Source organism: Salvia splendens, chromosome 2, assembly GCF_004379255.2.
Source record: "Salvia splendens isolate huo1 chromosome 2, SspV2, whole genome shotgun sequence".
Classification (NCBI taxonomy): domain Eukaryota; kingdom Viridiplantae; phylum Streptophyta; class Magnoliopsida; order Lamiales; family Lamiaceae; genus Salvia; species Salvia splendens.
The window spans coordinates 34,336,526-34,353,534 of NC_056033.1; the positions used below are offsets into that span (position 1 = coordinate 34,336,526).

A 17,009-nucleotide genomic window follows, 5' to 3' on the forward strand; every position below is an offset into this window, starting at 1 on the left:
GTCTTTTTCAAACAATGAAACTCTGTCTCACTAAACCTTCTTTTTTGGGGGTTAGAGTTACCAATTGAATATGAGTAGCTAACATTAATTTCAAACGGGCCGTGTTTTTTCAAACGGGCTTGATAAAAAACAACAAATGCAAACAAACGATGGTTAGAAAGGTCCACATCAGCATTTTCCATCCTTTTCCTACTCTACTCATCTAATCAAACGAGCCCTTGATATACTACCCTAAGTTTGATACTCTGTACTATTTAGTAATTATACTACAACCGTACGTTCGTGTTTGATACTCTCATGAGGAAAATGTCGGTCAAATCATGTTAGGAAACAAAATAAGAATTTGACCAAGAAACAAAAGAAAATGAATTCATATATTTGAGTTTGATACACCTAAGAATTGCTGGATGAAAAACTTCCCAATGCTTGACATTAGTTTAACACTTAGTTTATTGATATTGTATTAAATGCTATTTAATATTTCTATCCCTAAAATCAATGGTGATTTTCTATTTTGCCCCACCGAGACCTAACAACCAAACTTTGCAATTTTTTGTATCGGCCATCGTTCCTTTTTTTTCACCTCTCACCAAGAAGCAATTATCGTGAAAGGTGCAAGGAGATAAAGATTCTTTTGAAGGCTCGTGATTTCTTTTGCCGTGGGCTCCCTTTATGATATACAAAAACTCATACTACCTCCGTCCCGCATTAACTGTCACATTTACTTTTCTGCACTCATTTCATAAAAACGATAATAAATAGTTAAAGTCGAGAAATAGTTAAATAAGAGAGATAATTAGGTAGAGAAGAGGCTTCTTTACATTATTATCTCTCTTACTTTACTATTTTTCTACTTTAACTATTTATTATTATTTTTACAAAACGAGTGCAGAAAAGTAAATGTGACAGTTAATGCGGGACGGAGGTAGTATCTATCAATTTTTAATAAAAAAAATACCCCAATTCTATAGCTGATAAATCAGTGAACATGAACGATATCAGCACCCCAATACATCTTATGTTGCTTCGACGGCAGGCTGTCTTCTAGAAGGAATCAGAAATACATTTGAAGACCTTATCGAGCGACCAACAACATCTCCCACCTCGATTTCAAACTATCCGGCGAAGAAACTTTGAAGAATAATTTGTTGATGAGTAAATTGGTGGAGGGACAATAGTGGTAGAATTTTATTTTCTGGACACAACTTTCAAAGTAAGAAACTAATCGGATGAGAAAGCCCCGATAAATTAACTGATGTACACCGGAATAGTTTCATGCGCTTGGGGGGGCCACACACCTTTTCAATGGCCTATGCGAAAATCTTCAATTGTCATCAAACACTGGAGTTTGACCAGAAACTGGGTGTTTTCTGGGCTATTATATGGTATCAAAAAGGCCCTAAGATTGATATTTGGTGGTATTAGGTATGCTACAACCCTATATATATACTCCAAAACTTACATTCATTCCTCTCATTTACTGGAAAGATAATTATTTGGATGTCTCAACCAAATATTTCTTATACAAATCATCCAAAAAATCTTATGGTAGTAAGACTGAATTCTTTTAATTACTACTAGTATATATCAATTTTTATTAATCAGTTAGCTGTTGCTCACCTAATAATCATAGTATTATATTCTTTACTCGTCTACAAGCAATCGCTATTGTCTATTAATTAAGCGTAGAAGAATTAATACGTAATATAGCTGTTGCGTTGGTGGAAAATGATCGTATACCTCTTTCAAATTAAATACTACTCCACGAGACCACGACATATATAGTTGTTAGTTAATAACTTAATGATGGATATGGCTTAACTATACCTAGTACAAATCTTTTCAATCAAATAATTCATGCAATTTGCATTTACATATGGAATTATATTAGTAGGAATTAATAGTTGACACTAACAAATTACATTAGTCATTCGTCTGAATAGTATACACAAAATCCAGTGTGATTTGAAAGTAGTAGTTTCAATAATTTTAGAAAATCTCTCAAGTCAATTAGTTGGACTAACTAAAAAAGTGTAACTTCGAAATATATGTATGAATGCATTTCACGTGACTTAGAACCTTATAAACCAAAATTCAAATTGAATCAAGTCAAAAAGGAAGTAGGTAATCAAGATCCATGTTGGAAGGTATGCTGATTTTGAAATATGTGTTATTTTTCCCAACTTTACTATATAATACTAGTATTATTCATATACTAACACATATATATGGCTAGGTCAGATAGAAAAAAAGTCTACCATTAAAAATGGAGAAGGAAGTAGTGAAGTGTAAACATCAGAAAGAATGAATGAGACTCCCATATTTAAATTATGGTTTGATATTGATATGTTCCCACTTCTTTTATATAGTTGGGTTCTAGTGTTTAGATCAATTTTTTGTCTTCAACTAATAGTTTGACATTCCTTATTCCAAAACTAGCCATTTACACGCATATATGATATGATATATAAATCATTTAATTATTTATATGAATCATTCCATCTTCCAAATACCGATCAATAACCGTTGACATATACTATATCTCAGTTGACAAACAAACACAATTCGCACAAGTCAACAAAATGTTTTGTTCTACATACATATAATCTACACCAACACAACAATAACAATAGCATCAAATATGATATATACTAATAATTAATATAAATGCCAAGCTGTCATTTCAATGTAATATCAGCCAAGATTTCCCTAACTAGCAATCTCCCTTTTGAGAAATTATTGTTACCACCGCCACTAGTGACTATCGCCCCACTAACCCTAGATTTTTTTCGTTTCTCATCATCGATCGGACCATATCTCTCACATAATCCATCGTCCACGGACGAGTCATTTGCAAACTCGACACGACCTCACTCATGGAGGGACGACTACTCTCCTCGGGCGCCAGGCATCGCGCCGCCACCCCTAAGAGGTTCGTAACCGCACGTCTCGTGTACATCGATAACCGAATCCTCTTATCACAAATCTCCAATCCCCGGCCTGGTGGATCAGGGGGAGCGCCCAATCCACAATGGAGGCCGGGGATTGAGTCAGGTCAATGACCCTCCTCGCTGAGACGAGCTCCAGCAAAACGACGCCGTAGCTGAAGACGTCGATTTTGGCGGTGAGCATTCCGGGAGCGGTGTAGCTAGGGTCTATGTACCCGATGGTCCCCGCGGGGAGCTTGGTGTCCATGTCATCGTCGTCGCACAATCTCGCTGCGAGCCCGAAGTCGGCCAGCCTGGCGTTCCACGTGGCGTCGAGTAGTATGTTGGCGGATTTGACGTCGCGGTGGACGATGCTAGGGTGTGAGCCGTGGAGGTGGCGGAGGGCGGCGGCGAGCTGGAGGGCGATGGCGAGGCGCCTCGGCCAGGGGGGAGGGGATGGGGAGAGGTGGAGGAGGTGGTGGAGGGTGCCGTTGGGCATGTAGTCGGTGACGATGACGTTGTTGGAGGGGGTGGCGCCGAGAAAGGTGATGGTGCATGGGTTGGGAGAGATGGTGGACAGAATCAGGGCTTCGTTGCTGTTACGATCCGAGCTCGTAGCTTCCCTATTTTAGCTCGCCACTGCCGAACTCAGTGACTTCTTCGCGGTCTTCCTATCTTAGCTCGCCACTGCCGAACTCAGTGACTTCTTCGCGGTCTTCCTATCTTAGCTCGTCACTGCCGAACTCAGTGACTTCCTCGCGGTCTTCCTATCTTCGCTCGTCACTGCCGAACTCAGTGACTTCTTCTCGGTCTCCCTCTCTTAGTTCGGCATTGCCGAACTCAGCGATAATACGCAAAGCAACTCTTGAATGAACAATCGAGGATCGTATTATTGAATCAACAAGAAGTTACACGATAGAAACAATCAAACGAAGAGGAGGAACTAGATCCACGATCTAAGCTCCGATTTACAATTCAACACTATACTCAACATAACCGAAAGAAATAAGCAACTCCTCTACTTATACTGTTCATCTTAGCTCACTTAACTAACTAACAGCCACGTGCTCGACTCTTATTGGCTGCAACACGTCATATCTCACGTGATGATTGCCAGCTGGCTTGAGTTAGTTACACAGCAACTAACTCCTACTTAACTCCCAACTTCCAACGACTTCCTTTATAGCTCGCTATCTTGTGTTGCATGCATTTTACGCATGAATGATCATGCATGCAACAATACCCCCGACTTAAGGTTTCTTGTCCTCAAGGAACCAAGGGAAACGCTCGGTGATCACGTCCGCGAATTCCCAAGAAGCATCGGCAGGGGATCTATCTTTCCAATGGATCAGCCATTTTGTAGCCGCTTGATTGTGTCGCTTCACCATTTTTCTATCCAGAATCGCTTGTGGTATAGCATCATTGATATGAGATGTAGATGGTAGATCTGAAATAGGCCCGAGAGGAGGTGCAGCGGGCTTCAGTAATGAAACATGAAAGACATCATGTATAGCAGCTGATGAGGGTAAATTCAGCTTATAAGCTACCTTCCCCATTCTATCCACGATCTGATATGGTCCAAAAAACTTAGCTTCGAACTTGTGGTGTTTGCCCCGAATAGATTTCTGCCTATAGTCTTGAAGCTTCAGCCAAACCCAATCACCAATCTGAAACTCTCTGTCAAAACGATGAAGATCAGCTTGTTTCTTCATTCTTGCTGCAGCTTTCTCAATATTTTTCTTTAATATGACAATCATCTCCTCTCTATCTCTCAAAGCAATGTCTATAGCTTCAATATCTGAATCCCCAGGTAGGTATGGGACATGTAAAGGAGGTGGAAATCCATATAATGCTTCAAAGGGAGTCATCCGAATACTCGAGTGATAAGTAGTGTTGTACCAATATTCGGCTAATCCCAGCCATTGAACCCAAGAGTGTGGTTTCTCTCCCATAGAGCATCTCAAATAACATTGTAAACATCTATTAACAACCTCAGATTGTCCATCGGTCTCAGGGTGATAGGCTGTAGAATATAGCAATTCCACACCCAATAAAGTCATAAACTCCTTCCAGAAAGCTCCCACAAACACAGCACCTCGATCACTCACAATTTTAGCAGGCATGCCATGTAATTTGAAAACAAAATCCATGAATATTTCTGCTACTTTCTTGGCTGTAAAAGGATGGGACAAAGCCATAAAATGAGCATACTTACTCAACCGATCTACCACCACAAATATAGTGTCTTTTCCATGCGAAGTAGGTAAAGCCTCTATGAAATCCATAGTGATATCAGTAAAAATTGCAGCAGGCATAGGCAGGGGTTGAAGTAATCCAGCCGGGGAAGTAGTGCTTGGTTTATATCTTTGGCAAGTCACACACATCCTCACAAATTCTTTAACATCCTTCATCATCTTAGGCCAATAACACAAGGCAGAGATCCTCTTGTAAGTTCCCAACACACCCGAATGGCCAGCTGTTGCAGACTCATGGAATATAGTTAGAATTTTGGCCTTCAAGAATACATCATTTCCAACTACAAGTCTGCCATTTCTCCTTAACTCACCATTTTTCCAGCTAAATTTAGGGTGAGAAGTAGTATCAGTCTGTTTGCATTCAAAATTAATTGAATTTGTTGATCTGCTTTCCAAGATTCCTTAATCTGCTCAATTAATTCCAAGGGAATTATAAGAGAAGTTAGAGCAAATATCATAGATTCTGGCACCCTAGATAAGGCATCAGCCACTGCATTATCACATCCTTTCTTGTACCTTATCTCATAATCGAATTGCATAAGTTTTGTCATCCAAGCTTGTTGAGTTGGAGTTGTCAACTTCTGCTCAACCAAATATTTGAGGCTCTGATGATCAGTTAGGATTATAAACCTCCTACATTGCAGGTAGTAATACCATTTTTTTTACTGCCATCAAGATAGCCAAGAGTTCTTTTTCATACACAGACAGGGCTTGATGTTTAGGAGTTAAGGCTTTGCTGATAAAAGCTATAGGATGTTTCTCCTGCATTAGTACAGCACCAATACCCACTCCAGATGCGTCTGTTTCAACTACAAACTCCTTGGAGAAATCGGGTAAAGCTAAAACTGGTGCAGATATCATAGCACTTTTTAATTTATCAAAAGCTTCTTGTGCTTCCTCAGGCCAACTAAATGCAGCACCTTTTGTCACCTCTATCAATGGTTTAGCAATGACTCCATAATTGTATACAAATCGCCTATAATATCCAGTTAAACCCAAGAAGCTTCTAACATGTTTAATCGTTTTTGGTCTTGGCCAATTCTTAACCGCTGCTATCTTGGCTTCATCAGTAGCAACACCATCAGCAGAAATGACATGTCCCAAGTATTCCACCCTTCTACACCCAAAACTACATTTAGACTTCTTAGCTAGAAGGCTGTGCTGCTTCATTAAGTTCATCACAGCCTTCAAGTGAAACTCATGGTCTTCCTTACTTTTGCTATAGATCAAGATGTCATCAAAGAAAACCAAAATAAATTTCCTCAAATGCTCTCTGAAGACAGAATTCATCAAGTTTTGAAAGGTGGCCGGAGCATTTGTTAATCCAAATGGCATCACTAAAAATTCATAGTGACCGGAGTGAGTTTTGAAGGCTGTTTTATGGATGTCCTCCAGCCTCATTCGAACTTGCCAATAGCCAGACCGTAGATCAATTTTAGAAAACCAAGTAGCCCCACCCAACTCATCCAAAAGCTCCTCAATAACCGGTATAGGATATTTATCCTTAACCGTGATAGCATTTAAAGCTCTATAATCCACACACATGCGCCATGATGAGTCCTTCTTCTTGACTAAAACAATAGGGCTAGCAAAGGAACTCTCACTATGCCTTATAACTCCAGATTTCAGCATTTCATCAATCATAGTTTCAATGATATCTTTCTGTTTGGAAGCATATTTATAGGGCCTTATGTTGACAGCATTAGACCCCTCTTTCAAAATGATTTTGTGATCTTGCTCCCTCGGTGGTGGTAATGAACTTGGCTCTGCAAATATGGCTTCATTCTCATCCAATATCAATTTAAGTTCTGGCCATATTTCCTCTGTACTGATCTCATAACAGAAGGAAATTTCCTCTTCTATTGAAGGCATCAGCTGGCTGATCTTTCTTTCATTTTCATCTTTTTCTTGCAGGTTGCAGATATGTAAACAATGTAATTGATCAGATTTTGGTGACCATAGCTCTCCTTGCAACTTCACAACCGCACCAGATAATTTGAATTGCATAGTCAGCTTGTTGAAATCCCATGTAATCTCACCCAAGGTAGACAACCAAGCACCACCCAATATCAAATCATAAGTTTCTAAATGAATAAGATAGACCTCAGCTTGAAATGTTGCTCCCTGCATTTCCCACTCAAGGCTACTACATTTCTGATTGCATTGCAGTAGTTGTCCATTAGCAACCTCTACAGCCTTAGAGCTCACTGCAGTGAGTTCACACTTAATCTTTTTAGCTACTCTGGAACTCAAGAAGTTATGAGTACTCCCAGTATCAATTAATATCTTTAAAGCCTTTTTCTGACAGATTCCCCTAATCCTCATCAGTTGAGGTCCATTCTTACCCCAAACAGCATGTAAAGACAGCTGGAGATCCGGTTCTTCACCAGCCCTTGTTTCATCTGCCAAATCTGCTTGTTCCTCACTTTCTGCTGTGTCTCCCAGCTCAATCAGTTGTATAACATAAAATTTCCTCTTAGAACATTGATGATTAGGAGTGAATTTTTCAGTGCACCAGAAACACTCCTTCCTAGCTCTTTTTTCATCCATTTCTTTGGGTGATAGATTAGTGCTAGCTCTAACACCACCCAAACGATTAGGCTCCTTATTACCTCCACTCCAATTGTTAGTATTCACCACAGGTTTAGTATTAGTGGTGACTGCCAGGGGCTTACTACTCGAGTAATAACTGCTATTAGAATACACATTACTCTGCATCACCTTAGGCTTAATTCCTAAAGCCTTCACAGTTAGTTCTTGCAATTTAGCTAATGAGTAAGCCTCAGCCAAGCTCTTAGGTTTAAACATTCTCACTGGCATTTGTAGTTCATCAATAAGTCCAGATAAGAAAAAACTAAGTGCTTGATCCTCTCTTATATTAGCTCTCGGATACAACTCATCAAAAGTATCCATGTATGATTGTAGCGTACCTTTTTGTTTGAGATTCCTCAGATCAGCAAGCGGATCCTCAAAAGCATGAGCTCCAAAGCGAGCTGCTACGCACGAGATGTAATATCTCCAATCAACATACGCCTCATTTCCATGTAGAGTCAAAAATCCTCTATGCCATTGGAGAGCTTTTCCTTCCATATGAATTGCTGCTACCTTTACTTTCTCCGCCTCTGGTACCCTTGCTACTTGAAAAAAATATTCAGCTCTCATCATCCAACCTTCAAATCCTTCACCATCAAATTTAGGAAACTCATATCGAGTAGATCTTCCCCAATCTGATTTTCCTTCGCTACTTCCTTCACCATTATCCATTGCTGCGTTGTTTTTCTGATTCTGCAAATTAATCGTAGCGATTGCTTGCCTCAATTCCAAAATTTGGATTTCCTGCTCATGAATGACTTGATCACGCTCACTTAACTTCTGATCCATCAATTCCGCCATTTTCTTCTCCATTTCAGCGCCTCGCGTCACCGTTCCAGTTTCCGGAGATCGACTGCTCTGGATACCACTTGTTACGATCCGAGCTCGTAGCTTCCCTATTTTAGCTCGCCACTGCCGAACTCAGTGACTTCTTCGCGGTCTTCCTATCTTAGCTCGCCACTGCCGAACTCAGTGACTTCTTCGCGGTCTTCCTATCTTAGCTCGTCACTGCCGAACTCAGTGACTTCCTCGCGGTCTTCCTATCTTCGCTCGTCACTGCCGAACTCAGTGACTTCTTCTCGGTCTCCCTCTCTTAGTTCGGCATTGCCGAACTCAGCGATAATACGCAAAGCAACTCTTGAATGAACAATCGAGGATCGTATTATTGAATCAACAAGAAGTTACACGATAGAAACAATCAAACGAAGAGGAGGAACTAGATCCACGATCTAAGCTCCGATTTACAATTCAACACTATACTCAACATAACCGAAAGAAATAAGCAACTCCTCTACTTATACTGTTCATCTTAGCTCACTTAACTAACTAACAGCCACGTGCTCGACTCTTATTGGCTGCAACACGTCATATCTCACGCGATGATTGCCAGCTGGCTTGAGTTAGTTACACAGCAACTAACTCCTACTTAACTCCCAACTTCCAACGACTTCCTTTATAGCTCGCTATCTTGTGTTGCATGCATTTTACGCATGAATGATCATGCATGCAACAGTTGCGGAGCTTCGAGCCGTCGTGGAGGGCCGCGGATTGCTTCTTCACAGCGACGACGCGCCCGTCCTTCAGGACTCCGCTGTATACGCTGCCGTGGCTGCCTTTTCCGATCAGCCGCGACGGAGAGAATCCGTCGGTGGCGTCTTCCATTTCTTGCGCTTTAAACGAGTAGTACATTTTTCTTCTATTTTCCATCGTAAAAAGGGTCTATTGTGATCAAGCAAGAAATATTAAAAGTTTTCCGTAGCTAGGAAAAATGAGAGAGGGGAATCAAAATCTTTAGTTTATTTTATGGAATAATTAAGAGAAAAGCGAAATGGTATTCGAGATAAAGCAAGGGTGGGCTGACGATGTCAGGATATTACGAGACCACATTTGCCTTCAGTTTTTTGGGGATACCCTTTTATTTTTTTAAAGTAATGAGTAGCTACTTTTCTTAATTAATTATCTGCCAAACTTTTATTTGTAATAATTCTTAATTTCTGACTCGAGGCTTTTTGGTTGCATACTTTCATTACTCCCTAAAAGAGAATCAATCAATAATCTGCGTGTCATCACAATATTGATGGATATACTTTTGTTTGGACTTGTATGTGTCTTTGTTGATTTATTTTGCATATTGCACAATTTCCCTAATTCTTCCGTTTTTTCAAGAAAAAAAAATTAGAATGTTATTCCTACATGCTCTTGAGCAAATGTTATATTTTCAAAACACAAACCAAATGACAAAAAAGTAAAAAGAATCTCTCCCACCACACACGACTTTGTAATAGCAAAAGTTCTAATTTCGAGACACAATAATAAATATAAGAAAAAAGCATCTCTTCATCCAGAGAGAGAGAGAGAGATGATTAGCAGCTTTAGCAAGCCACCCAAGAATCATTACATAACAATATGGGCTACAAATGTGAAAAAGTAAGTCCATAGCAGGATATGAAACTAAACTCTACACATGCAACATTGACTACATAAATGAAGATTGTTTCTAGCAAAGTAACAACCAACTTGTAGGAGGCAACAGATTAATCACTCGACGTACAATTAACCTAGCATTTTCGGGTGATAACCACCTCGGGTGAGTCGTCTGCCGGAACTCCTAATTTCAGGCGAGGACTACCAGGCGCACATGGCACTAACTTTAGGAGAGATGATGGCCACTTACAATTGAATTACAAGGATCAAAAGGGAAAACAGAAACACAGGCAACACAAGAAGGTGCATTGTAGCACAGGACCGCTTGACCAGTCTGGCTTTCTCCCCACATAAGGGGAGTATTTTTTATCATCAGCATGCTTCGTCAGTTGAGAGGACTGGTTAGAACTTGGAACACACAACAAGAAGTCGAGAAAGATTACTCTACATATGAAGCTGGTTAGAGAGAGAATCCTGACCAGAGCTTGTTTCCTTGAGTTTCAGGGAAAGATTAGCAAACTGTTGATCGAGGTCTCTGCTCTTGGCACGTTGATGGTTAGAAGATATCTGCTGTTTTGCTTGCAGCAGCTTCTGCTGCTGCTGATACAGGCCTAGCAGTCTTCCTGCTTCTCTCTCCAATACGTCATGCTCGACTGTACATGCATCCGAAAATGAGGTATAGAAATATATGGATAACCTTCCAGTACTTAAAACAAAATGTGACAAGATTTATAGGAAGATACTATGCACCACCCAAAAAGAAGGGGATCGTAATTTCAATTAGATAAGGCAAGATCTTCCTATGCATTTTAGAACTAACTTTAATTTCTATGCCATGGAGTGGCCTCACGCCCTAAACAGATGATGGCTTTAAACAGTAGAAAGAGCACTATTACTTTACCAAGCTTCAAGTTGAGAACATTTCATAACAACTAACACGTCAAACTGCAAGTGAAAATACAACAATGGACCCATTTACTTCATTAACCTCCTATCTCACACCTGGTTCTTTGTTTTGTTTACATAACTGAAATACCACTCATCAGCAAACAATATGTAAATTTTATTGAACTGACTGTACACGAAAACAAAATTTTATGTACTAGTACTTTTGAATGCAACTAGGCAAACTTGATGAAGCACATCTATCAATAATGAATACAGTAGGTGGAAACTCACAATATTTGATACGCTGCTCCTGAGATAAATTTTCTAAACGTTGCTTCAGGGATTTATTTTCCATACTGAGAATAAGGTTTTGCTGGTTGAGAAATTCAAGCTCAGCAGAAATTTCAGAGCCTTCTGCCTGCAACTATGAAAGCATAGTAAATACCAAATCTGAACTATAAGCAGATTATACACCATTTTAGGACTAGTAAGCACTGTCATACTTGCCTGTAGAGTTTGAACGTGTCTTTCAAGTTCAGCTATGTATTGAAGCTTCCGCACACGAGAACGTTGAGCGAATTGCCTGCATTAGGCATTTACAAATTCCATTGGGTATATAAAAGATGGCAGAAAATTCTCTGAAAAATATGGCAGCTACAGAAAATGCACCAAATTCTTTAGTGAAGGGCCTTTACATTTTTCAATCATGTGATCAGAATTAGAGCTAAAAATAAAAACAAAAAAACATAGCAAATGGAAGAGTATTTATGCGTTAAGATTCATCTCGTTAAGAGATCCCCTGGAGCTCAATATGTTTACCTAGCAAAACATAGGAGATAAAAGCAGTAGACTACATTCAGATCCATAAAGCAAAGCATTGTCACACTCACATGCATCCATATAGACAACCAATCTTTAAATTTGCGAAGAATTAGAGGCCCATGTAACCACTTAAACACTATTTAAAGCTCTTTCCCACAACCTATAGGGGCTTGAGCATCAACATACAGTAAAGCCTGTGACACTAAACAAACAACTAATCAGATTATATTACGACTCATCTTAGATAGTACTGAAAAGAAATCTCATTGTCTTGTAATAAATAAGAAAAATATCAAGAATATAAATTTTGACGTTTTTATCCAAACTTTACACCTTACAGAAATCAGTTATTACGTCATAAGAACAAAGTGATCAGGTTTTATTAAAAGAAGAAAATTATCTTTGAAAAGAGAACTCGTCCATTTGTAATAGGGATTGGGATGAGAACTTAGCTACCTATGTCAGTGCAGCTAGCAAAACTTGTACCCAGGGTAAAGACAAATACTCCTTACTATAATATAGCATGATCAACGTGATCATCTATCATTGCAGAGGTTGTTCAAGGAATTTCAAGACACGTGTTTCAACAATTTTCTGCTCAGCCAGTCACTTCACTTTCAGTTAAGAAAATTCACTGGGTTTTGAATCATATAACTATATATAAGATTCATTTATATATATTTGAGACAGAATAATGCCTATCAAAAGCATCAGACACACAGTAACTAACTACACCTTATAATTGGAGTGGTTACTAATGAACATAGATATCACCATGCACAAGTAAGAGACATTTGATAATATGTCCTCAAATTGATGCCCTTAAATTAAGTATATAAGGATGCAATCATGTATTTCACAATAGAAGCATAGTAGTGAAGTTAAAACTAATAGTAAGAGGAAACACATCTTACAAAGGGTAAGGACGCACAAAAAGTGAACTTGAAGTTCAAACTTACCAACTTAAAACCACTCAATTTATATGGAATGAAGAAGGGTGCACTTACTGCTTGGCTCGTTTTGTGTCTGTGTCTGATGCCAGATTCTTAACACATGTTTCTTTTTTCTCAGATGGGCCTTTTGGGTCTTGAGAAACAGATTCAACATCTGACTTTTGAGCAGATGAAGTTGGATTTCTATCAACGTCTAGCGAGGAGTTCACTGATCCGGCATTCTGGATGGTGGCAACATCCCTAGAAGGAATGCCACGAGGAAGTGCAATCGAATTCACAGGTGCATCCCATGGCTTGTTCTTGGTTTTGCCAGAAGGATTTGGATCCAAATAGAAAGAACTTTGCCGCATATCCCTATGAAAGTCAAAGTCTTGAGATCCCCATGAAGGCAATGGAATCATATTCTTGAACTTGATATCATCTTGAGCTGCATAGTTCATGCTTCCAGCATTAGCTGTATCGATATATGCAAAAGAGTCACTTGACGAGCGACGATGACCTCCTTTACGCAAAGGAGTTTCTGGTTCATCGAGGAGTTCATCTAACCAAGATGGTTGTTCCTCTATCAAAAAACTTTCAGAAGAAGTACGTTGATGATGTGGACTTCCTTCTCTGGGCTTTGGAAGAGATTTTGGACCAATCACTGAAGTAGGAATGTATTCAGTATATGATGGAGAGATGCTAGGAAATGGACTTTTTGGAGGCAATAATGGATTCTTTCCATTATACATCATGTTTCTAACGGTAGATGGTCCCTTGGAGTTTGCCATAGTTGAGGAGGCCAGTACCTGTAACAAACATTTAACATATAACATAAGGATTGTACATTCCGAAGTGAACATTAGACCAGGAGACCATATCAAAACACATGGCTGCAGCATTATCTAAGAATAAAAAGAAGGCAGAAGAATCACTGAATCAAAAATGACTAAACAGCAACAATTTTCAATGAAGATCACCTCTTTCTTGAAATACAAAAGAATTTCAACATTATTAAGATATAAGAAACTAAAGTAATTTCCTCTCAATCGGATTAAGAGTTTGGTTTGAGATTTGCAAACAAATCTGAACGGCTAGTTCTACAAAACCGATTTTGATTTTTGTTTTGATTCTGAGAGGATAATGGTTGACTAAGAAAGAAACCCAGCTTGCAGCTTCATCTCCATCACTTTTTCCATAACAATGAGAAGACATATTCTTTTTGCAAATATAAATCACAACTACATAATGGGTTTCTTCAAGATAAGCTTTTTAAAAGGTCACAATTTCCACCTCGATTACATACATGATTGTTCTTGTAAACACCACTTTTCAATAATTTTGAGATAGTTCGTTACACTGGTGTATGATTTTGAAAATCTATGTTCTTTAGAAGTGATTATTAGTTTAATACTTATATGGAGCACAGTGCAGTTCCTCTATGGACAACTTGGCTGCATGCGACTCCAAGACCTTGCACCTCCTCTTTTTAATCCCATTGGTCACTTAGCAATTTCTTTCACGGGATTATTAAAGGTTCGGAATCACAGCCTCTCCTTCTACACTTCCCACCAACCAAAACCCTCTCACCTACATCCCTCAATCTTGCACAACATGAATCGTAAGATCAGTAGCAAAGACGCACCTGATGATAACTATCATAAACTAACTTGAACTTGAGCTATAGGATTATATTTAAACAAAATTAAGGTCAAGTAACAGTGGTAGAAGCTCAGCAAAGCACCTCATTATACCAACAAAAGGATGAATTTAAAAAAAACATCATACACAGAAGGCCTTAGATTCATTCAAAAAAGATGTTAGCATATAAGGAACCTTTATCACCAGTATGTAATTTAGTAACATAAATCTAAATCATCTTGAAACATTATTTTTATTTGAAAAATATATTTATGCTCAGTTCTTTACTTCACATTTTTTGCAATGAATTGAAGACCAAGCAATAATAATTCTATAAAAAGAAATATCTACAGATTAGATCATAGAAACTGTGAGATCTAACCCTCACCCCCAATACTTTTGGATATAGATATTTGCAATCTCACAAGCAAAATTTCACAATATAAAAAATACTGGATTCCAATGAGTTTCTGCTTTGATTCATAGGATTTCATCTATTGTGGAGAACCCCTCTCCTTAGGCTCAATTCTTTTATTGCCCACTGTCTTTGCCACTCTCTACAGTAGTACAATCTACCTTATTGCAGTTAACTGGACTCTTACATTAAAATAACTTCCAATAACAGTTTTGACAACTCAACACGATTTGTTATCTTTGTTGCTTTCTACCAGTTTTATATAGACCCAGCATAAAACCACAAAGATCATCCACCAAGTACCAACTGGAAAATGCCTCCTTCATCTCACATAAAAACTTTTACAAAACAAATGATGTAAGATGCAGCAACTACAGAGCAACCTATCATATGTTTAACCAGCTGAATAGCCAACGGGCTAAAACTACTATTGCATTTTTTTCAACATTTGGACATAGAAAAGTGTAGGTAGGGAAGTGGGTTTGGAAAACATATCGAGAATAGAAGTGTGAACAGTTAGTTTATTAAGAAAAAAATGATGCAATTTACTTGGAAAATAAACTCAGCTTTTAGCAGGCAAGAAGGAGAAACATCCATAATAGTGTCAAAGATACAACAGTAAATGCTCCAGATATTAAATTGATACAATCAATCAGATATATCCATCCCCATGGAAAACAATCAGTTAGAAGTCTTTTTAGCATGCCAAACTAGAAAATTTGGGGGGCATTCATCATATTGAAATTTTGAATCACAGGTCAGGAAAAAACTATGCTCAACCAAATCTGACAAACCCGTATCTACACCATATTCAGTTTATGATATATTACCAAGTACCAACAGAGGTTTAACATCATCAGTTCATGAGTTCTCGAAAGGGGAGAAACTAATCGCAATAACCTATCTTTATGTTCCCTTTTCACCAATATGTCCAGAATTTTTTTTTAATCATAATCCTGTTTTGTATATCATTTTTGAGTTGCCTCCATCTCCAATGACAGTAACTCATTATTAATGCGACTAATAGAGCAATGACAAATCCCATTACAGCAGCTCAAAGCTCTAAAATTAAAATCACACCATGTTCATATATTCAAGATAAGTACTGATACCAGACCATACATTATAAGCCCAAAGATACCTCCTTTTTCTCTTTCAACAGTAACTCAAGAATGTGATTCATAATCATAACTACCTCAACTACCAATCTGCAAAGTCACAACTTACATTTACATTTAGAAAAAAATTATCGACCTCATTTTTCTGCTAATAATTTGTCAAAGTAGCTGGAAACTAAATGAGTTATAGAATAATATCACCACGATTTCCAGTAAAAGCAATGCTACAAGATATCAATTTGACAATATCTAACTAAATAGAGATCATCCTTTCTCGAAGTATCCAGTAATAGTTAATCCAAGGCAGCGAAAAAAAATATATAACCTTGATTTAAGCCCCTACACTAATCCTCTTTCAATCAGTCCTAATAATTCCGCTAGATGACATAGAATTAGTTCCAAATTTTGTCAAGCCACATTGTTTTGAAGCCTCACGAGCTAAAATCGGCGTAAAACCAGACACAGAAAACAAAACCCCATAAAATGAAACTCAGAGTGAGCAATTAATCACGAATTAGTCGATAGATTCGAGTTGAATCAATGCCTACCTTGGATAATTAGGTAGTAAGATCTTCACAATGTCAGCTATATCAGCCAAAAGTTGAAAAAAAATTGACACAGAAAAATAATTAATCCTAGGGTTTTGTTGGTCTTCCTCCGGAAGAGTGAAGACCTGTGTGGTCTGTAAGCGATGGTTTTTGGCTTCTTACTGTAAATTTCTCTCTCTACACTACTTGCACTTTGCAGATGGTTGACACCCTATTGTGAGATGGAATAGCAAAATATTTGATTTAGCACCTCATATTTGGAAGAAATTTGCCAAACACCCCAAATGCTTAAGCATCAGAGCACCCGCATCGCGTCTCGATGCTATCTCGTCTCGGAGAGACGAGACCGCATCGAGACAGCGATGCGGGCTCCGTCTCGTCCCCAGCCCGTCCCTTGTCTCGCCGCGAAGAGGCAGCGCGAGAGACAGCTCGCCACGCGCTTTGGCC

The 17,009-nt window shown here is 38.6% G+C and overlaps 2 protein-coding genes across 3 annotated transcripts; both read right to left on the reverse strand.

Annotated features, from left to right (window-relative positions):
- Positions 1-2,925: 2,925 nt before the first annotated feature.
- LOC121778888 (serine/threonine-protein kinase-like protein At5g23170) lies at positions 2,926-3,426 on the reverse strand. The gene has a single exon (XM_042176282.1). It carries the CDS (start codon positions 3,424-3,426, stop codon positions 2,926-2,928), a length of 501 nt encoding a protein of 166 aa, XP_042032216.1.
- Positions 3,427-10,091: 6,665 nt separating this feature from the next.
- On the reverse strand, positions 10,092-16,775 carry LOC121792350 (uncharacterized protein At4g06598-like). Of its 2 annotated transcripts, none has more exons than XM_042190258.1 (5): positions 16,563-16,775; positions 12,916-13,649; positions 11,594-11,669; positions 11,378-11,504; positions 10,092-10,851 (listed from the first exon to the last, which is right to left on the reverse strand). In XM_042190258.1, the coding sequence occupies exons 2-5, from the start codon at positions 13,629-13,631 to the stop codon at positions 10,643-10,645; spliced, it is 1,128 nt and encodes a 375-aa protein (XP_042046192.1). In that variant the 5' UTR covers positions 13,632-13,649; positions 16,563-16,775; the 3' UTR covers positions 10,092-10,642. The 2 variants fall into 2 exon arrangements, with proteins under 2 accessions (XP_042046192.1, XP_042046191.1); XM_042190257.1 differs by having other exon boundaries at positions 11,378-11,510.
- Positions 16,776-17,009: the final 234 nt, after the last annotated feature.